This window comes from Pseudophryne corroboree, chromosome 10, assembly GCF_028390025.1.
Source record: "Pseudophryne corroboree isolate aPseCor3 chromosome 10, aPseCor3.hap2, whole genome shotgun sequence".
In the NCBI taxonomy this organism is placed as follows: domain Eukaryota; kingdom Metazoa; phylum Chordata; class Amphibia; order Anura; family Myobatrachidae; genus Pseudophryne; species Pseudophryne corroboree.
Window position 1 is genome coordinate 139,232,703 of NC_086453.1, and position 22,784 is coordinate 139,255,486.

General features: G+C 45.8%; 1 protein-coding gene across 3 annotated transcripts in view; it reads left to right on the plus strand.

The window, feature by feature from the left end:
- Positions 1-19,554, plus strand: part of LOC134966239 (leukocyte receptor cluster member 8 homolog) — a 188,795-nt gene extending 169,241 nt beyond the window's left edge. For all 3 annotated transcript variants that reach the window (XM_063942818.1, XM_063942817.1, XM_063942816.1), the window contains 6 exons: positions 8,417-8,708; positions 9,109-9,210; positions 9,304-9,372; positions 15,668-15,797; positions 15,880-16,087; positions 17,944-19,554. In XM_063942818.1, the coding sequence (XP_063798888.1) occupies positions 8,417-8,708; positions 9,109-9,210; positions 9,304-9,372; positions 15,668-15,797; positions 15,880-16,087; positions 17,944-18,106 (964 nt within the window). In that variant the 3' untranslated portion in view covers positions 18,107-19,554. The remainder of the gene's footprint in view (positions 1-8,416; positions 8,709-9,108; positions 9,211-9,303; positions 9,373-15,667; positions 15,798-15,879; positions 16,088-17,943) is intronic.
- Positions 19,555-22,784: the final 3,230 nt, after the last annotated feature.

Genomic DNA, 22,784 nt, shown 5'->3' on the forward strand with positions numbered 1-22,784 from the left:
AGCCGCTACTGTACACAATCTGGGTCCTCTACAGGACAGAATTTACTAGTGTTTCACTGTAATATCATTATCTGACAGCGTCACTGGGGCCAGAGGCGGAACTACCGGCAGTGCAGGCAGTGCACTGCACTGGGGCCCGCCTCTGTCCAGGGGCCCAAGCATGTAATGAGTCAAACTGACTCATTACATGCCACTGTGCGCTGCAGGCAACCGCTGCCCGCAGCGCACAGCCGCCCGGAGATAGGAGCTGAGCAGCGGTACAGACTGGGGAAGGAGGAGGGAGCCGGAGGACTGAGCCGCAGCAGCGCTTTGTTACTGGTGGAGGCGCTGCTGCTGCTGCTCCTCTGCTTCCCTATAGGCTGTCTTCCGAGAACAGCCTATAGGGAAGCAGAGGGGCAGCAGCAGCAGCGCCTCCACCAGTAACAAAGCGCTGCTGCGGCTCCGTCCTCCGGCTCCCTCCTCCTCATTCTCTACTGCCCGGGAATCGTCGTCTGACGCAGCTGCACCGAGGAGCCTGAGGGTAAGTATAATTCTTTCTTTCTTTCTTTCTTTCTTTCTTTCTTTCTTTCTTTCTTTCTTTCTTTCTTTCTTTCTTTCTTTCTTTCTTTCGCCTGCCGCAATGTGTAAAAAGGGGGGACTACCTGCCGCAATGTGTAAAAAGGGGGGACTGCCTGCCGCAATGTGTAAAAAGGGGGGACTGCCTGCCGCAATGTGTAAAAAGGGGGGACTGCCTGCCGCAATGTGTAAAAAGGGGGGACTGCCTGCCGCACTGTGTAAAAAGGGGGGACTGCCTGCCGCAATGTGTAAAAAGGGGGGACTACCTGCCGCAATGTGTAAAAAGGGGGGACTGCCTGCCACTATGTGTAAAAAGGGGAATCTGCCTGCCGTAATGTGTAAAAATGGGGACGCTGTCTGCCGTAATGTGCAACAAGGGCACGCTGTCTGCCGTAATGTGTAAAAAGGGCACGCTGTCTGCCGTAATGTGTAACAAGGGGTAATCTGCCCGACGCTATGTGTAAAAATGGGGAATCTGCCTGCCGTAATGTGTAAAAAAGGGGGGCTGCCTGACGCTATGTGTAAAAATGGGGAATCTGCCTGCTGCTATGTGTAAAAAGGAGGAATCTGCCTGCCGTAATGTGTAACAAGGGCACGCTGTCTGCCGTAATGTGTAAAAAGGACACGCTGTCTGCCGTAATGTGTAACAAGGGCACGCGGTCTGCCGTTATGTGTAAAAAGGGCACGCTGTCTGCCGTTATGTGTAAAAAGGGCACGCTGTCTGCTGTAATGTGTAAAAAGAGGAATCTGTTCGCTGTAAGGTGTAAAAGGGTCTCTACCTGGTGTAGTGGTGCTACTGTGCGGCGTAATTTGAATAATGGAGACTACTGTGTTGGTATTATTTTGTGGCCACACCCCTTCCCCACGAAGCCACGCCACTATGTATTTTTGCGCGTGCCTACGGCGCGCACTGCCCCCGGGTGGACTTGGATGGGGGGGGGGGGCCCAAAGCATTTTGTCGCACCTGGGCCCACCGCTTGCTTGTTCCGCCACTGACTGGGGCTGTACAGATAGGGGTATGCTGGTGTCTCTCTCTGTGTCTCATCTCACATACAGTAAGGGCAGGCTTGATCAGTATTACTGTCTGTGTGTATGTGTACGTTATTGTGATTACTGTAAGCATGGGTAAACACAAACTCTGTAGTGTATGCCACACTAGATTCTCGCCCTTATCTACTGATTCTGTTTCATGTGAACAATGCAGCCAATCTTCACTCGGTGAAGGGGCTGGGGAAGAGGGTCCAGAGCCTTCCTGGCTATGATGTCTGATATGTCATCACAACTGTCTGCTAATGTTCAGAAGACTCAGCTACTACATCAGGCTGTTGCAGATTTAGTTGCTAGGGCAGATGATACACAGCCCTTCATCTCTCATGCAGGTCCACAAAAGCGTGGTTTACCTGCCCTAGTCTCTGATTCAGATGAGGATATACAGGAGTGTGGGGAGAACTTAGATCCCATTAGTGGGGATCCTGCTCAGGGTATTGAACCCCTCATTCTGGCTGTACGGGACGTATTACAGCTCCCTCTAGAGGACGCTGCGTCACAGCAGTCATTTTTCTTTACATAAAACAAGCCAAATGTCACTTTCCCTGAGTCTGCAGTTAGATGACCTATTTAAGTTGACCTGGAAAAATCCAGACAAAAAATTCCAAGTGTCAAAAAAGTTTTTGCGCACTTAACCATATGCTCCTGAAGGTAGGAAATTCTGGGAATAACCCCCGGGGTTGACGTTTCAGTCTCTCAACTGTCCACAAAGGCGGTGCTGCCTGACCCGGGCTCCTTTACCATAAAGGATCCTGGGGACAGAAAGATAGAGACTACACTCAAATCTATTTACATGGCAGAATGTATATCACAGAGGCCGATCATAGCAGGTTGCTGGATGACCCATGCCATTCACACTTGGGCTACTCAGATTCAGGAGGGCCTCTCAGGGGCAAAGCTCTGGTCACTATGGTGATTCTCCTCAAGTGACTCTCTCAAGGAGATGGGGAATATTAATGCTAGGCCTTCTGCCATGGCAGTGCCGGCGCGCAGTACTTTGTGGATGCGTCAGTGGATAGCGGACGCAGAATCAAAGTGCAGTGTGAAATCCCTCTCCTTTTTGGGGGAATGGCTCTTTGGGGCTGAGTTGGATACGTGGATTTCCAAAGTCACTGCTGGGAAATCCACATTTCTCCCCTCTGGGGCCCCGCCAGCTAGGCATTCCTACCCGGGGCCGTCTGTTCAGTCCTTTCGGTCAGATTTCGTTCTAGGGCCAGAGTTGCCTCCAATGCAAATAGAGGCACCAGAGGTAAGACAAAAAGACCTGCAACCACTGGTTCTCAGGAACAGAGCACCAGTTCCGCTTCCACTAAGTCCTCAGCATGACGGTGCCCACCCACCCCGAGGAGATCTCGAAGTGGGAGCCCGACTGTGTCACTTCAGCCTCATCTGGGAAAGCTCCTGCCAGGATACCTGGGTAATGGACCTCATTTCTCAGGGCTACAAGCTGGAGTTCGACTGTCCTTCTCCCCAACGATTTTTCAAATCAAACTTACCAGCTTTGGTTGATACGCAGGTTACGTTACAACAGGCCATCCGAAAGTCCCACATCATTGTTCCAGTATCGATACCACAATGAGACAGGGGTTATTACTCCAACCTGTTTGTGGCTCCAAAGCCAGACGGCTCGGTACGGCCCATTTTGAATCTAAAGTCCTTGAATCCTTACTTAAAGGTTTTCAAGATCAAAATGGAATCCCTGAGGGCAGTGATTGCGGGTCTGGAAGAACAGGAGTTCCTGGTTTCCCTGGATCTCAAGGACGCCTACCTTCATATTCCAATTTGGCCACCTCATCAGGCTTTTCTGAGGTTTGCACTACTGGACGATCACTACCAGTTCCAGGCACTACCCTTTGGCCTGCCACAGCTCCGAGGGTATTCACGAAGGTGATGATCTTCCAACTCCAGGTCTTGGGGGTCAATGTTGTCCCTTACCTGGAAGATCTTCTGATAAAAGCAAGATCCAGGGAGCGTTTATTGCTCCTTATCGACCACACTATCCAACTTCTGTAACGCCATGGGTGGATTCTCAATCTACAGAAGTCCCACCTGGAACCGACTCAGCGGCTCCTGTTTTTGGGGATGTTACTGGATGCGGTGGCCCAGAAGGTGTTCCTCCCAGAGGACAAGGTGAGAACACTTCAGGAGATGGTATGCATGGTGCTCCGTCCTGCTCGTGTATCCATCAATCTTTGCATCAGATTGTTGGGGAAGATGGGCGCCTCCTACGAGGCGATCCAATATGGGAGGTTCCATGCCAGAACATTTCAATTGGATCTCCTGAGCAAGTGGTCCTGTTCACATCTACAGATGCACCGGATGATTTGGCTGTCACCTCAGGCCAGGATTTCCCTCCTGTGGTGGCTGCAGTCCTCCAATCTCCTGGATGGCCGGAGTTTCGGGGTTCAGGATTGGACCCTCCTCATGATGGATGCGAGGATGGGGTGCTGTCACCCAAGGTGCGCAGTTAAAGGGTAGGTGGTCAGCCCACGAAGCCCTCAAAAAGCAGAGCCTGCATGCAACAGGTGTCAAAGATACAACTGGAAAGCGGACTTCCTCAGTCGTCACGACCTCCACCCGGGAGCGTGGGGACTCCACCATCAGGTGTTCCAGCAGATTATCCACCGGTGGAGCTGCCCGCAAATAGACATGATGGGTTCTCGTCTCAACAAGAAGCTTCACTGGTATTGTTCTCAAACCAGGGACCCTCAGGCGAGGGCAGTGGATGCACTGACGTCGCCTTGGCCTTACCAGCTGGTCTATCGGTTTCCTCCGATTCCGTTGCTCCCAAGGGTGCTCAAGCGAATCAGAAATCAGGAAGTCCAGGCAATTCTGATTGCCCCGGATTGGCCTCGGAGGGCGTGGTACGCGGATCTTCTGGACATGTCCGTCTACCAATAAGAAAAGATCTTCAACAAGGACCGTTCATCTACCCGGACTTACGGCGACTTTGATGGCATGGAGGTTGAGCGGAACATCCTAGCTCACAAGGGCCTTTCCAAAAAGGTTATTGCTACCATGGTTCAGGCCAGGAAACCTGTGACGTCAAAACACTATCATCATATCTGGAGAAGATATGTCTCTTGGTGCGAGGAACGCACGTATCCGCCTTCAGAGTTCCACTTGGGACATTTCCTGCAGGCTGGTGTGGATAAGGGCTTAACTCTGGGTTCCATTAAGGTCCAGATTTCAGCTCTCTCTCCATTTTCTTCCAGAAGAAATTGTCAGTGTTGCCAGAAGTTCAGACCTTCTTGCAAGGGGTACTCCACATACAACCTCGTTTTGTGCTGCCTGTGGCACCTTGGGATTTGAATGTAGTGTTGGAATTTCTACAGTCCTCCTGGTTTGAACCTCTGATGACGGTGGAAGACAAGTTACTGGCCCTGGCTTCTGCTAGACGTGTCTCAGAATTGGGGGCCTTATCGTGTAAAAGTCCATACTTGGTCTTTTTTGAGGACAGAGCGAAGCTCGGGACTAGGCAGCAGTTCGTGCCGAAGGTTGTCTCTGCATTCCACCTGAATCAACCTATTGTGGTTCCATCAAGTTCTGACACTTCTGCTCCTCCAGAGGCATTGGATGCTGTGCGAGCCTTGAAGATCTATGTCAAGCAAACTGCTCTGATGAGAAAGACAGATTCCTTGATGCGCATAAAAAGGTTTGTCCTGCTTCAAAGCAGTCCATTGCTCGTTGGCTTAGACTTACTATCCAACAGGCCTATGTGTCGGCAGCCTTACCTGTTCCTAAGTGTCTGAAGGTCCACTCTACAAGATCGGAGAGCTCTTCCTGGGAGGCTGCCCGTGGAGTCTCGGCCTTGCAACTATGCCGAGCTGCTACCTGGTCGGGGGAGAACACTTTTGTAAAATTCTATAAGTTTGTTACCCTGGCCAAAGAGGATACCCAGTTTGGGCAGGCGGTGCTGCAGAAGTCTCCGCACATTCCCGCCCGTTCTGGATGCTTTGGGACGTCCCCATCGTACTAAGTCTCCCCAATATCACTTATGGATGCTAGAGAAAATAGGATTTTAATTACCTACCGGTAAATCCTTTTCTCGTAGTCCATAAGGGATATTGGCCCCCTGTCAGTGCATTGACTCTTCTGCACGTTCTCTTTATATGGTTACCTATTCAGCTGTTGCTGTTTGTTGTTTCCAGCCATTGCTGGTTGTTTTATGTTCATGGTGTGTAACTCACAACTCATTGTTATGTTCCTTCTCTCAAGTATGTAATTTCATCTTCGGGCACTGTTTTACCTATAACTGCCTGTGGGAGGGGGCATAGAGGGGAGGAGCCAGCACACCCAGTGAAGAAATTTAAAGTGCAAAGGCTCCATTGGACCCTGTCTATACCCCATCGTACTAAGTCTCCCCAATATCCCTTCTGGACTGTAAGAAAAGGATTTACCGGTAGGTAATTAAAATCCTGTTTTTCCTAATATCATTTCAGAGAGTTGCAATGGGTGCCTTGCAAAGTAGGTTCTGGTTACCAGTGCCAGTCTTGGCAGATGGGGAGCAGTAGTCCCTCGCTATATGTTTCAGAGCCTCTAGGCTGCTCAGGAGTTTGTCTGTCCATAAATGTTTTAGAACGAAAGGCAGTAGTAGATAAAGTTCTAATCAGCGCTCAGTTGCCTTCTAAGTGTGAATTCAGTTGGACATTGCTGCTGCCATAGCATATCTGAATCACTAGGGGGAACGCCATGCAAGAGACACTTCGTAAAATCAGGTGGGCTGCATTTCATGTTCCATCCTTATCTGCAGTTTTCATTCCCAGGGTGGGGAACTGGGAGGCTGATTGGCTGTGTAGGAAGAACATCTGTATTGGAGAGTGGTCTTTCTACCCAGAAGTGGATGTCGATATGATGGCATCTAAACAGATCCACAAGTTGCCAATCTTTTGTTCCAGAACTTGGGAGCCAGTCTGATAGATACAAGTTTGATCCTTTGGGACTTTGCTCAAATGTATCTGTTTTCTCTCTTGACAATGCTGCCAAGGGTTGTAAAATAATAAAAATGCCCAAGTTATTCTGCTACCTCTGGAGGGCTGTGGTACGGAAGGTCGACCACACTTAGGTCGACAGGGTCTCTAGGTCAACATGTTGTAGGTCGACGGGTCAAAAGGTCGACATGAGTGTTTTAACTTTTTTTGGTGTCGTTTTCTCCGTACAGTGACCCGGGAACCCCAGTTAGTGCACCATGTCCCCTCGCCATGCTTTGGGCAGGTTACTATTCCCAATCATAGTCCACGTGGATCGTTAAGTATGCAAAACTTCAAAAAAAGGGAAAAAATGTGAAAAGGTTATGTCGGCCTTTTGACATGTCGACAGAAATCTTGTCGACCTAGTAACTGTCGACTAAAAGTGGCAACCCAGACATTGTCGACCTAGAGACCGGATACCCTTTTAGAGTGGCCTCGAAGGACCTCATATTCCAATATTTTAATAAAGTTGATAATGTCACCTGGGTGTCTTTTGTTGAGCTCTGACCATTATCTGAAGGACCTTCTTTAAATACTCCTTGCTTTTAATGGGTTGGCTTTTGAGTTCTCCATCTTGACAGCAAATGATTTTTTAGGATTCTGTTGTTCAGACTGTGTTTAAAGTCTGAAAACCAGCTTCTGATAACTCAGAATTTGGAAATCATCACCTTTCTGGTGCAAATCTAAGTGATTACTTATATCCTCATTTTGTCTTGCAATGTTTCTGATTGCTCTTCAGAATGACTTGAAAGGAGGTCTGTATCTTGGATCCTTAAAAAGTCCAAGTCCTAGCTCTTTCAATGTTGTTGTTGTTGTATTATTTTGAGAAAAACGTGACCTGAGATTCACACCTTTTATGCAGTGGGTGCTTTATGTTCAGCTTCTCTATATATTCCTCCTGAGGCACCTTGGAACTTTAGTTCCATATGCTGTACAAGGAAAAGCATTTAAACCCTTGTCTTCCTCCTTGCAATTCCATCAGCTGAGAAAGTCTTGCAACTCAGTGTCTAATTATTCATGAAGACAGTTTAGTTTTGCAAATTAAGCAATTGTTTCAGCCTAAGGTGGTTTCTAAATTCCACATAAATCAGGAGATTTTTCTAACTGTGGCTCGCCAAGGTTCATCTCCAGATTCACAGGTCCTCTATACGTTGTTAGAACCCTTTGTAGAATGGAAATACTCTTTGTGCTCTTTGACCCTACCCTCCAGTGTCCCTCAGAGGCAGAATAAGGACTAGATTTTGGTGCTCCGCAGTAAATTCTTTTCTCTGATTCCATGAACTGAGTGGCCTTCGAGCACTTGTATTGTTTGTGTCCCTTCTTAAATATAGCTTGTGTTTAGTCTCCTTTTTGTACTCTGCTTCTTCCCTTCTGGGCTTTGTTAGTAAAGAACAGTCTGCTTGAAGCTTACTGGTTGTATAGGAGAGGAGCCAATGTTGAAAACCAGATATTCTTTAAAGTGCAAATTTCTTTGGACCCACCTCCCATACCTTAGGGTTCCAGTATCCCCCCCACCCCCATGAAACCAGGGAGAGGGATTTTACGGTGAGTGCAAACATCCCATTAGTACTCCAAATAAATCAACCTTTCTCCTTCCAGAATTAAAACTTCTTGGTCCAAACTGGGATCTGGCAACGTGACATTAAATCTTGTGTCAAATCCAGATTGGTCTATTCTTAATCTTCTGGAGTTGGACTTGATTTTAATCTCATTCTCTTAATTGTAAATAAAGGGTCTTGGTCAAACGTACAGTACTAGCTGCTTTTGCCAATAGCTTTAGAGTTTGAAGCCTAGCAAGTGAATTATGTATATATACTTATCTTTCTGCATGTTACCCTATTTAGAAGTGAACACAACTTTAACAAACGAAACCGCAAGAAGAATTTGTCTATGGATTTTGAGGACCCTGAAAAAGATTTTAAGAAGGAAAAGCGAGCAGCACGCTTCCAACATGGCTACAGTTCCAAGAAATTTCGCATTGAGCCTCTAGTACTGCAGATCAATAACCTGGATCCTAACGAGTCTGAAAGTTTGGATTGGAATGAACTGAAAATTGTGGGAACATCTCAGGATATTACCAAGCATTACTTACGTTTGACTTGTGCTCCTGATCCTTCAACTGTTAGACCAGTGCCAGTAAGATTCTATTCTTTACCTACAAAAAAAATTATTTTCCTTTTCTCTTATTAGTGGTGCAGTCTGAGAAGCTTTATTACATGCGTGTAGTCTGTTAACATTCATTTGGATAAACATTTAAAGATAAAAGGCTAACTATTCTCTTGACCCAATGTTGCAGCATGTACAGCACAAAATGAATTCCTGGCCAAATTGTAATCTGTATAAATATAATTGATAGCAGATGGAAGATGGTCACTATAATCCTGTGTAATACCATATGGTCTGGAATTTGGATGTCTTACAGTACTGACACTTTTGACCATATTGAACCGTAAAACTGGCAGTCTAGGAAGAGTTTGTGGCCACCTGAAGGAACACATCTATTAGTAGCATTTGTAATTTATTGTTTTATTAACAGGTTTTACGAAAGTCTTTAACCATGGTTAAAGGGCATTTTAAGGAAAAGCAGGATTACGCGTTTGCTTGTGAGCAGTTGAAATCAATCCGTCAAGATTTAACAGTAAGTACAACTAAAATAAATTGTAGTCAGCATTAGTGTGGCATATTTCCAGCACTTACTAAATATTTTCTATTTTGTAAATTCACTCTACAGGTTCAGGGTATTCGCACAGAGTTCACTGTGGAAGTATACGAGACCCATGCACGAATAGCACTGGAAAAGGTAAGTGTCTTTACCTTCCATTTTCTAGGTGTTTCCCAAGAAAGTTTGAAATGGTGTGTTTTAGATTATTGGGGAGGGGGAAGGTTTGGGGGGTCAACAAAAAAAAATTGCTTATGAGGCAAGGAATGCTGGTGTCATTTTTCATATTGGTAACATTGGACTATTCAGTTTTCATTAATTCTAAGGGGTCAATCCTGTTAGATGCGAGTTTGATTTCTGAACCTCGCAGACATTCACGCGAGTGCGCACGTCAGAATTCTCCAATTAAAAATGCCTATTTGCGGTACTCGTAGTGGGGGATTGCGAATTGTCAGCCATATGTGATGTGAGAGAAGTGCATGAAAAAAATAAGAATTTACTTACCGATAATTCTATTTCTCGTAGTCCGTAGTGGATGCTGGGAACTCCGTAAGGACCATGGGGAATAGCGGCTCCGCAGGAGACCGGGCACAAAAGTAAAGCTTTAGGACTACCTGGTGTGCACTGGCTCCTCCCCCTATGACCCTCCTCCAAGCCTCAGTTAGGATACTGTGCCCGGACGAGCGTACACAATAAGGAAGGATTTTGAATCCCGGGTAAGACTCATACCAGCCACACCAATCACACCGTACAACCTGTGATCTGAACCCAGTTAACAGTATGATAACAGAGGAGCCTCTGAAAAGATGGCTCACAACAATAATAACCCGATTTTTGTAACAATAACTATGTACAAGTATTGCAGACAATCCGCACTTGGGATGGGCGCCCAGCATCCACTACGGACTACGAGAAATAGAATTATCGGTAAGTAAATTCTTATTTTCTCTGACGTCCTAGTGGATGCTGGGAACTCCGTAAGGACCATGGGGATTATACCAAAGCTCCCAAACGGGCGGGAGAGTGCGGCTGACTCTGCAGCACCGAATGAGAGAACTCCAGGTCCTCCTCAGCCAGGGTATCAAATTTGTAAAATTTTGCAAACGTGTTTGCCCCTGACCAAGTAGCAGCTCGGCAAAGTTGTAAAGCCGAGACCCCTCGGGCAGCCGCCCAAGATGAGCCCACCTTCCTTGTGGAATGGGCTTTTACAGATTTTGGCTGTGGCAGGCCTGCCACAGAATGTGCAAGCTGAATTGTACTACAAATCCAACGAGCAATAGTCTGCTTAGAAGCAGGAGCACCCAGCTTGTTGGGTGCATACAGGATAAACAGCGAGTCAGATTTTCTGACTCCAGCCGTCCTGGAAACATATATTTTCAGGGCCCTGACTACGTCCAGCAACTTGGAGTCCTCCAAGTCCCTAGTAGCCGCAGGTACCACAATAGGCTGGTTCAAGTGAAACGCTGAAACCACCTTAGGGAGAAATTGAGGACGAGTCCTCAATTCTGCCCTGTCCGTATGAAAAATTAGGTAAGGGCTTTTATAAGATAAAGCCGCCAATTCTGAGACGCGCCTGGCTGAAGCCAGGGCCAACAGCATTACCACTTTCCATGTGAGATATTTTAAGTCCACAGTGGTGAGTGGTTCAAACCATGTGATTTTAGGAACCCCAAAACTACATTGAGATCCCAAGGTGCCACTGGAGGCACAAAAGGAGGCTGTATATGCAGTACCCCCTTGACAAACGTCTGAACTTCAGGAACTGAAGCCAGTTCTTTCTGGAAGAAAATCGACAGGGCCGAAATTTGAACCTTAATGGACCCTAATTTTAGGCCCATAGACAGTCCTGTTTGCAGGAAATGCAGGAAACGACCCAGTTGAAATTCCTCTGTAGGGGCCTTCCTGGCCTCGCACCACGCAACATATTTACGCCAAATACGGTGATAATGCTGTACGGTTACATCCTTCCTGGCTTTGATCAGGGTAGGGATGACTTCATCCGGAATGCCTTTTTCCGTCAGGATCCGGCGTTCAACCGCCATGCCGTCAAACGCAGTCGCGGTAAGTCTTGGAACAGACAGGGTCCCTGCTGGAGCAGGTCCTTTCTTAGAGGTAGAGGCCCCGGGTCCTCTGTGAGCATCTCTTGAAGTTCCGGGTACCAAGTCCTTCTTGGCCAATCCGGAGCCACGAGTATAGTCCTTACTCCTCTCCTTCTTATGATTCTCAGTACCTTGGGTATGAGAGGCAGAGGAGGGAACACATACACTGACTGGTACACCCACGGTGTTACCAGAGCGTCCACAGCTATTGCCTGAGGGTCCCTTGACCTGGCGCAATACCTGTCCAATTTTTTGTTTAGGCGGGACGCCATAATGTCCACCTTTGGTTTTTCCCAACGGTTTACAATCATGTGGAAGACTTCTGCTGAGGAAGTCTGTTTCCCAGTTGTCCACTCCCGGAATGAACACTGCTGACAATGCTATCACATGATTTTCCGCCCAGCGAAAAATCCTTGCAGCTTCTGCCATTGCCCTCCTGCTTCTTGTGCCGCCCTGTCTGTCTACGTGGGCGACTGCCGTGATGTTGTCCGACTGGATCAGCACCGGCTGACCTTGAAGCAGAGGTCTTGCTTGGCTTAGGGCATTGTAAATGGCCCTTAGCTCCAAGATATTTATGTGAAGTGATGTCTCCAGGCTTGACCACAAGCCCTGGAAATTTCTTCCCTGTGTGACTGCTCCCCAGCCTCGCAGGCTGGCATCCGTGGTCACCAGGACCCAGTCCTGAATGCCGAATCTGCGCCCTCTAGAAGATGAGCACTCTGCAACCACCACAGGAGAGACACCCTTGTCTTTGGTGACAGGGTTATCCGCTGATGCATCTGAAGATGCGATCCGGACCACTTTTCCAGCAGGTCCCACTGGAAAGTTCTTGCGTGGAATCTGCCGAATGGAATTGCTTCGTAGGAAGCCACCATTTTTCCCAGGACCCTTGTGCACTGCTGCACTGACACTTGGCCTGGTTTTAGGAGGTTTCTGACTAGTTCGGATAACTCCCTGGCTTTCTCCTCCTGGAGAAACACCTTTTTCTGGACTGTGTCCAGGATCATCCTTAGGAATAGAAGACGTGTCGTCGGGATCAGCTGCGATTTTGGGATATTGAGAATCCAACCGTGCTGCCGCAACACTACTTGAGATAGTGCTACCCCGACTACCAACCGTTCCCTGGATCTTGCCCTTATCCGGAGATCGTCCAAGTAAGGGATAATTAAAACTCCCTTCCTTCGAAGGAGTATCATCATTTCGGCCCGGGGTGCCGTGGACAAACCAAACGGCAGCGTCTGAAACTGATAGTGACAGTTCTGTACCACAAACCTGAGGTACCCTTGGTGAGAAGGGTAAATTGGGACATGGAGATAAGCATCCTTGATGTCCAGAGACACCATATAATCCCCTTCTTCCAGGTTTGCCATCACCGCTCTGAGTGACTCCATCTTGAATTTGAACCTTTGTATGTAAGTGTTCAAGGATTTCAGATTTAAATTAGGTCTCACCGAGCCGTCCGGCTTCGGTACCACAAACAGCGTGGAATAATACCCCTTTCCCTGTTGTAGGAGGGGTACCTTGATTATCACCTGCTGGGAATACAGCTTGTGAATGGCTTACCATACCGCCTCCCTGTCGGAGGGAGACGTCGGTAAAACAGACTTTAGGAAAACGGCGAAGGGAAGACGTCTCGAATTCCAATTTGTACCCCTGAGATACCACCTGAAGGATCCAGGGGTCCACCTGTGAGTGAGCCCACTGCACGCTGAAATTTTTGAGACGGGCCCCCACCGTGCCTGAGTCCGCTTGTAAAGCCCCAGCGTCATGCTGAGGACTTGGCAGAAAACGGGAGAGGGCTTCTGTTCCTGGGAACTGGCTGTTTGCTGCAGCCTTTTTCCTCTCCCTCTGCCACGGGGCAGAAATGAGGAGCCTTTTGCCCGCTTGCCCTTATGGGGCCCAAAGGACTGCGCCTGATAATACGGCGTCTTCTTATGTTAAGAGGCTACCTGGGGTAATAATGTGGATTTCCCAGCCGTTGCCGTGGCCACCAGGTCTGTTAGACCTACCCCAAATAACTCCTCCCTTTTATAAGGCGATACTTCCATATGCCTTTTGGAATCAGCATCACCTGACCACTGTCTTGTCCATAACCCTCTTCTGGCAGAAATGGACAGCGCACTTACTCTTGATGCCAGTCGGCAAATATCCCTCTGTGCATCACGCATATATAGAAATGCATCTTTTAAATGCTCTATAGTCAGTAATATACTGTCCCTATCTAGGGTATCAATATTGTCAGTCAGGGAATCCGACCAAGCCACCCCAGCACTGCACATCCAGGCTGAGGCGATTGCTGGTCGCAGTATCACACCCGTGTGAGTGTATATACATTTTAGGATATTTTACTGCTTTCTGTCAGCAGGTTTCTTAAGGGCGGCCGTATCCGGGGACGGTAGTGCCACCTGTTTAGACAAGCGTGTGAGCGCTTTATTCACCCTAGGGGGTGTTTCCCAACGTGCCCTATCCTCTGGCGGGAAGGGGTATGATGCTAATAACTTTTTAGGAATTAACAGTTTTTATCGGGGGAAACCCACGCATCATCACACACTTCATTTAATTCCTCTGATGCAGGAAAAACTACAGGCAGTTTTTTCTCACCCAACATAATACCCTTTTTAGTGGTACTGGTATTATCAGAAATGTGTAAAAACATTTTCCATAGCCTCAATCATGTAACGTGTGGCCCTACTGGAAGTCACATTCGTCTCTTAATCGTCGACACTGGAGTCAGTATCCGTGTCGGCGTCTGTATCTGCCATCTGCGGTAACGGGCGTTTTAGAGCCCCTGATGGCTTTTGAGACACCTGGACAGGCACAGGCTGAGTCGCCGGCTGTCTCATGTCATCAATCTTTTGTAAAGAGCTGACACTGTCACATAATTCCTTCCATAAGCTCATCCACTCAGGTGTCGACTCCCTAGGGGGTGACATCTCTGTTACAGGCAATTGCTCCGCCTCCACCTCATTTTCCTCCTCATACATGTCGACACAACGTACCGACACACAGCACACACACAGGGAATGCTCTGATAGAGGACAGGACCCCACTAGCCCTTTGGGGAGACAGAGGGAGAGTATGCCAGCACACACTAGAGCGCTATATATATATATATATATATATATACAGGGATAACCTTATATAAGTGTTTTTCCCCTTATAGCTGCTGTATTGTTATACTGCGCCTAATTAGTGCCCCCCTCTCTTTTTTAACCCCTTTCTGTAGTGTAGTAACTGCAGGGGAGAGCCAGGGAGCTTCCCTCCAACGGAGCTGTGAGAGAAAATGGCGCCAGTGTGCTGAGGAGATAGGCCCCGCCCCCTTCTCGGCGGCCTTTTCTCCCGTTTTTCTGTGGAATCTGGCAGGGGTTAAAATACATCCATATAGCCCTGGGGGTTATATGTGGTGTATTTATGCCAGCCAAGGTGTTTACATTGATACACCAGCCAAGGTGTTTACATTGCTGCTCAGGGCGCCCCTCCCTAGCGCCCTGCACCCTCAGTGACCGAAGTGTGAAGTGTGCCTGAGTAACAATGGCGCACAGCTGCAGTGCTGTGCGCTACCTTGTTGAAGACTGATGTCTTCTGCCGCCGATTTTTCCGGACCTCTTCTTGCTTCTGGCTCTGTAAGGGGGCCGGCGGTGCGGCTCTGGGACCGAGCTCCGAGGCTGGGCCTGTGTTCGGTCCCTCTGGAGCTAATGGTGTCCAGTAGCCTAAGAAGCCCAATCCACTCTGCACGCTGGTGAGTTCGCTTCTTCTCCCCTTAGTCCCTCAATGCAGTGAGCCTGTTGCCAGCAGGTCTCACTGAAAATAAAAAACCTAAAACTAAACTTTCACTAAGAAGCTCAGGAGAGCCCCTAGTGTGCACCCTTCTCGGCCGGGCACAAAAATCTAACTGAGGCTTGGAGGAGGGTCATAGGGGGAGGAGCCAGTGCACACCAGGTAGTCCTAAAGCTTTACTTTTGTGCCCAGTCTCCTGCGGAGCCGCTATTCCCCATGGTCCTTACGGAGTTCCCAGCATCCACTAGGACGTCCGAGAAAGTGGGGCGACCTTCCTGGACCACCAAAAAATTTAATTGTCGTTTGCAGATTCATAGAGAATGCTGTTAGTGGTCATAATGAAAGTACTGGAGAGTTTTAAACCTTAAAATAAGAAGTTTCCCTACCATCTGTAACTGTCAGTGAGGTGCGAACTGTAAAATGCGAGTTTACTCTAGTTTAATGCAAGTTTCTAATTGAATTGCAATTTGAATTTACAGAGAAAAGGGCAACTTGCACCTAATTGTGTTGACCCCGAAGTCTGCTTTCAATTAACTTATTTCCTATTTTGTTGTATGTAGGGAGACCATGAGGAATTCAACCAGTGTCAAGCACAGCTGAAGTCTCTCTATGCTGAAAATCTTGATGGGAATGTTGGCGAGTTTACAGCCTATCGTATATTGTACTATATCTTCACAAAAAACTCTGGTGGTAAGAAGATGGTGTGCTGTAAACTTCATCTAAAACACTCTGTCTAGTCCATCTTTAACTCGTCTTTCTTTTCTGGTTGCAGATCTCACTACAGAACTGGCATACTTGACCAAAGCGTTAAAGGAGGATCCTTGTGTTTCACATGCCCTTGCTCTTCGGAGTGCCTGGGCACTCTCAAATTATCATCGGTTTTTCAAACTTTATAGAAAAGCACCACGCATGTCTGGGTATCTCATCGACAAGTTTGCAGAAAGGGAGAGGAAGGAAGCCCTTAAGGCCATGATTAAAAGGTAGCAGTGCAGAGGCAGGAACGTGTTATATACAGAATGGCTTCCAGATCAAATCACCATGCATGCTTATACTGTTATCTATAGTGTACAAGGAGTAATCCATATTTACTTATCCTTTGCAGCAAAGGGATGTAATAAATATGTTATGATAGGACTTCAGAGAACAAAGGGAAAAAGTGCTCTACACATACTGGAGAGTTCATACAAATAGCTTGCCCCATAGTTACTTGCATAGAATGTAGCTTAATACGTAGAATAGAACTGCAGAAGCAAAACCTACTGTAGTCGTGTTATTCCCCCCCTCCCCCCCACATATACACACACACATGCTGAAGGTAAGTGCAACAAAACTTAAGTGAATTATCAAGACCATTTGTATGTAAATGTTTTTAGATGTTAGAAATGTGTCACTGACAGGTAAAGGTTCTGCGTAACTAGTACTGTACATCAGATTAGCTTGATATAACGAATTACCATACTTTCAGTTATTGTTTAAAATATTAAAGTGTACTATAGTTTATTTGTGACTTACCTAATTGGTTCACATATTCCAACTTTATAAAATTAATTTTATTTGTAGTGACAAGCATACTGAGATTACACACCAAAATAACACTATATTCATGTTCTTGTCAGTCTAAAAATAATATGGGGTGGTTTATATTTTGGGGGCTCAAAACTTATTGCAAAGATATACTTTATATAGATATCTTACACAGAAAACAGCAGTAGAGTGGCTAGCATACCCACTATACACATCTAGAGTGCACATCCCCTTTTTTTGTATTAAATTTTACAGTTATTTATTTATTTTCATATTAAAAGCTATAGAAAGTACTTTAACCGCAAGAAAGGTATTGTACTTTAACCGCAAGAAAGGTATCTGTGTTCCAGAAAATATTATGCCATGTGAATAGGACGCACAAGCAGCTTATGCTGATTAAAATGATATGCAGCATTCCCAAAGCTTTTTCATAGAGTACGAGAAGCTTTCTTTCCTGGTACTGCCCTTGTTTTTTGTGTATATACTGTATGATTCTTCACTTTTCTATGTCATTTTTCATCAGATAACATTTTATTAAGATTTTAAATATGTATAGGAACTTGCACCTTGTTATAATGACCTCTCCATATTCTAATAATCTGTTCCACTTTCTTTTCCCAACATATGATAGTGTCATCATCTCCTAATTTGAGAACCAAGAAATCCGTTATTTATGTATTTGTGAATGATATATTAACTTACTATATGCTCTTGTGAGGAGATGTTGAAATTCCAAACTCTGAGGTTTTTATTGAATACTAAAGCAGCAGTCCCATAAATAATGTTTTTTTTTCCCCTACCCCTCTAAACTTTAAATTTCAGTTAATTTAATGCTGCACTTTTTGAGGTGTCATGTTACTACAGTGGCAACCACAGTCAAATGACACAATAGAGTGCGCAGATGGTCATTGAATGTCCCATTTGAGCCCAATCTGCACTGTACAATCTTCCCCTCTCCCATCATGTCACATGCTGAGAGTCTGAATGTTATTGGCAGTCATACTTCTCTGCTCTGTTTTTCTTTCTTTAAGGAAGTAATGGTCAGCTCTGAATAAATGATAGATGTAGGATTAAAAAAATACTTGCTATTTAAATAAAAATAACTGGAATTGAAGCTTAAAATAGAATACAATTTACTTAGTTATGTTGATAAACCTTTATTTGTGGTTTTATTAAAGGTGGGTATGTTTTTAGAAAACCATAGCCTAATGTTCTGTTTCATGTGGCTTAAAAAATGTAATTACTGTGCTAACTTTTGTTTTCTTTGCTCCTTTTCCCCCACTACTTTTTTTTTTTTTGTCCGATTTTATAGTTATCGTCCGATGCTCGCAGTTTCCTACGTACAGTCAGAGTTGGCCTTCCAGAATGAGGAGGAGTGCCAGAGTTTCCTGGCTTCTCTGTCTCTTGTGTTTGCAGGGGATGACGACGGCAAGATTGACTGCAAGCAAAGCTTAGCGGTCTTGCCAAACTTCTAAGCCAGTCCCTCTTTTATAACATAATTTATGAATGTGTTTTGCAACACATGTTAAAGCTCACACTGTGTGTGTATGTGAAAAGCCACACTTGTTACCTGAGTGTTCTGAATCTAACGCCTCAAGATCAGAGCATATTGATGGGCTATTGGGTTTTACCAGAATAGCATAGATTCAAAGAGCCATTACAGGCGCTGTTGGTTAAAGCACTAAAAAATTTTTATATATAAATATTTATATATACCATTGAATTACCATTGATTGGCTCTAGACCTGCGACTGGGATCAACAAGACATTTCACTGGATTAGTCGCACAAGTATTAGTTTGGGGCTTAGGTTGACTCAGGTGGAAGACCCGAACACGTGAACGTATACATAAAGCTGCATATATATTGAAATTCTAGAAGACATTTATTTAGCCTTTGTGTTTAAAGCACTTGTGGGACCTCGAGCAGTGCAAAATAAGGGCTTTGGTTTGTCTTTACACTGTTTAGATTTAATACATAGTCAAAATATTCTCTAACATCAGATCAAATTAGGCTTCATGTAAATAAAAGTTCTAATAGCTTTCCAATAAGCTGTGTACATTTGTTTATAAGCTTTCTGTTGAAGTGGACGAAAGGAGATTTTTCTACTTGCATTTTTTATTGTAAATATGTTGTAATAACTGGTAAATCTTGTTATAGTTAGAAACTAACGATGTCTCAGTTTCTTTCCTCTCTGCTTCACTTGCACAAAGCCTCTGTCCGTATGCTGCACCGACCTCCAACATATGCGGCTCGGAGAGAAGGCCTCAAACGCAGGAAAGTCAACTCAAGATTGGGGAGATGTAAAGCAAGCTTCATATGCTGCAGTGTCTTGGAGGAAAAAATTAGACTCTTTACATATATAAAGAACATTTTTTAACATCCGACAAGTCTGCAAATGAAGAAAAGTTAAAAAAGAGCTAATACAGGAAAGTCCTCCCATATGCTTCTGGAATTGCAAATGTTCTGGAATCTTACTACCTGGAACTTCACAGCCTGTGAGATGATGTTGCTTTTTTACAAATACTTGTTAATTTACACCTGCCCCTTCCTCATATATATATATTTTTTATTTTTTTTACTTTTCCCTATTGTTTTTTTCACCTCCCCCATGTTTGCTGATTACTTTTTGTTCTATTGTTCAACAGGTAAATATTGGGTACTGTCTCAACCCTCCCTCCTTATATCTATTTTTTTATTTTATTTTCACCAGATGTTTATTTTTCTTGCCCCTTTCTAACCTCCCCCCCCCACACACACACCCTTCCCCTCCCAAATCCCATCCTACACAACCCTTCAGGTTATTACATATTGAAGTTGTATTTGTGTGATGATGAGCAGTTGTTAGTCAGGTGCTCCTTTTTTTTTCTTTGCAGATATTTGTGTTCATTGTTTTCTCCTTTAATAAATTTGAGTTGCAAGTATCTTTGTCCATCATTACAAAAGGCACAATATGGGAATATTGGAAATACAGGTGTCCACACTTACTAGGTGGCACTAGATCCTCGACATGTCTCAGATGCTCCAAGAGGAGTAGGCCACCATATTTTCTACATTTTTTTGCACCGGTCGCATTGCAGATGTAGTGAAAAGCCGCTCAGTGTGCTCAAAGTGCTAGCCTGCGACTTTAACCGCGCAGAAATTGGTTTTACACATGTAGCAGATAAAGCACAACGGAACCTGGCGTGAGAAAAACTAAGTAAGCTTGCACTTCAGTGTTTTGTTTTTTTGTTTTCAGATTTAGACGTGTCTTACACATGTATACAAATGTTGCAGACACAACTGATCAGTGTACACTAGTAATAGTTTGTCAGATCTGTGTGGTATAATTATGTTCATGATTTGCAGAATCAGAATAAAAGAAAAAAAATTGTAACACCTTTAAAGCTGGGTCCACAGTGCAATATATCGTGGACAATGTGCCTGGTTCCGACACAGTCCACATTCTCGTCTGTATGTATGTACTTTGTTGCTGATCATGTGTGCTACTGCACGTCGTCCGCAACATCTTCCATTGGACTTGTCCCATGGCACCCGGAACACCCCTACCCCTGTGCCTGCCTGTTGTTGCTGGCAACGGCAGTTGTGTATTCACAGAATCACAAGTGAAATAATTGGCCGCTAATATACATTCATTTACCATAAATCCTGCACCTGCTGCCAGCATGGGTATGGCGAATAGCCCATTGCTTTCAGAGTTGGTTGCTCCACAGGAGTTTGGCCCCAATTTTTTTTCTTTTTGAAATTTGGTCCAAAGAAATCCAGCCCTGGGCTTTCCAGTTTGGTGTTGGTTGTCTTTATTGCAGGGAGAGTGAACTCTGTATCCCCCTGCTATAGCATCAGCTCCGCCTGCTGGTTCAGCTTGGTGCTGGTTATAGAAAATATAGAGAACCCCACACAATTCTTAACCCTCCTTTCTCTAACGTCCTAGTGGATACTGGGGAATGTACTTTAGTACTGTGGGATCCATTGGAGCCTGGCACTTTAAGAATTAATTAGTGTGTGCTGGCTCCTCCCCTCTATGCCCCTCCTAGCCGACTCAGTCTAGAAAATGTGCCAAAAGAGCCGGGTGCATATCTCTGGAGCTCAGGAGAGTGGTGTTCAGAATTTGATTGATTGTTTTTTCTTCTTCAGGCATTACTAGTTGGCAACCAGTCTGCCTGTTCGTGGGAATTAGGGGGGGGGGGGGAACCAACTTAATATAGAGTTAATGGTTAATTTCCCTGCTGACAGGACACTAGGCCCCTGAAGTGCTGTTTCTCACACTCCCAGAGTGTGAGGCCACACCGGCGGCATGCCACCACCCCTAACAGATGCTGAAGACAGGCGCGGTGTGGTGACTGTTACACTGGGGTCCCGGTAAGCGGGTCCCCGGTGACAATGGCGGCATAAGGGCATGGCGGTCACGGGCCATCAGCTGCGGTGCCCGCTGCGGACCCACACTGGCTGAAGAAACAGCTGTTCTCTCTGTTTTTTTTACCTCAAATCTGCTTTTTACACACCGTACAAGCCAGTATAAATGATAGGGGCCACGCGCCATGGAAGGGTCGGGACTTCCCGGTGAGCGGCCAGAAGGTGCCATTTCCTGCTGTTGCTACAGGATGCATGCTGATGCTGCTTCTCCACAATGGCCACTGAACCACCACTGTACTGTTACCAAGGGGTCTAAGAATGGGTGAGCGCATATATATACAGCGGTTACACCGCTGTCCATTTAGCAAACAGATCTATGTATAATATACCCAGCGGAGCTTTGTTTTGGACTGTAGTATTGTGTACTGGTCTCTATCCTCTCTGTGTCACTCCATACAGGGCTGTTTGGGGTTACTGTGTCTGTACACTAACTGTGTTGTTTACACTGTATTCTTATTAACACTGTTATCTGCTATAAGAATGTCTGGGAAAAACTGTGTGTGTCCCTCATGCAACAATAAGTTTACACCTTCCTCACAGGGATCTTTACTGTGCACCCAGTGTTCTCTGCCTTCTCAGGCCAGTGCTATGCAGGAACCTGAGTGGTTAGAATCATTTAAAACAATGATTGCTAATATTACTGCAGAGTTGGCTATGTCTAAGCATGAAAGACAGACTCTAAAACAGTCTATGGATGATTTCCTAGTTCAGGCTGCAGACCGCAGACAGTCTACTCAGCCCCCTCTGGTGGTCTTTCATAAACGTTAGCTTCCACAGAATCTCCAGTCTGACTGAGACTCACTTGCTGGAGTTGGATGAGGCAGAGCTGGAGGTGGACGAGGATAATTCCCTGTCCCCTGGAGTTGATGCCCTAATTTATGCCATTAGGGAGGTCCTCAATGTACACGATAAGGAGGCAGAACCTGAAGAGGAATTATATTTTAATGTAAAGCCAAAATCCTCTGTCACCTTTACTGTTTCAAAGGAGCTAAACTCCCTGTCTAAGGAGGCATGGGTAAACCCTGACAAGAAATTCATTACCCCAAAACGGTTTTTGAATTCCTTTCCCTTTCCTACAGAGGACAGAAAGGTTTGGGAAAATCCCCCATCAGTGGATACTTCAGTGTCCAGGCTGTCACATAAAATTGTACTGCCTGTCCCTGGTGCTATCTCCCTCAAAGACCCAGCTGACCGTAAAATTGAGAGTGGGTGTAGCTCAACGGCCCACTATTGCTTGGGGCTGGATTTCTAGGGCCATGGTAAAATGGTCTGAAAATATAGTAAGTGAGTTGGACTCCCTGCCATAGGAGATCATTACTGTACTTCACCACATACAGGATGCGGCTAACTTTGAGTGAAGCCATTAAGGAATTATGCCTCATCAATGGCCGTACTACGATATGGTGGTCTCGGCCTGCAGGGCTCTGTGGCTGCGACAATAGCGGATGCGGATTCCAAAAAAGGCGTAGAAAACCTTCCTTTTACAGGGGATGCCCTGTTTGGAGAGGAGCCGAACAAGTGGATCTCCCAGGCAACGGCGGGTAAGTCTATCTATCTTCCGTCTGCTGCACCTCCTGCTAGACGTCCCTACCTGGGCCCTCTTTGCAGGTTTTTCGTGCTGCGAGATTCAGAGGCTTGAGCCGGAGGCGCCTCCAATGCTGCTAGAGGATTTCGTGGTAAGTCCCGTAAGCCAGCAGCCGTTGGATCTCTGGGTCAGTCCTCCGGATCCTCATCCACGAAG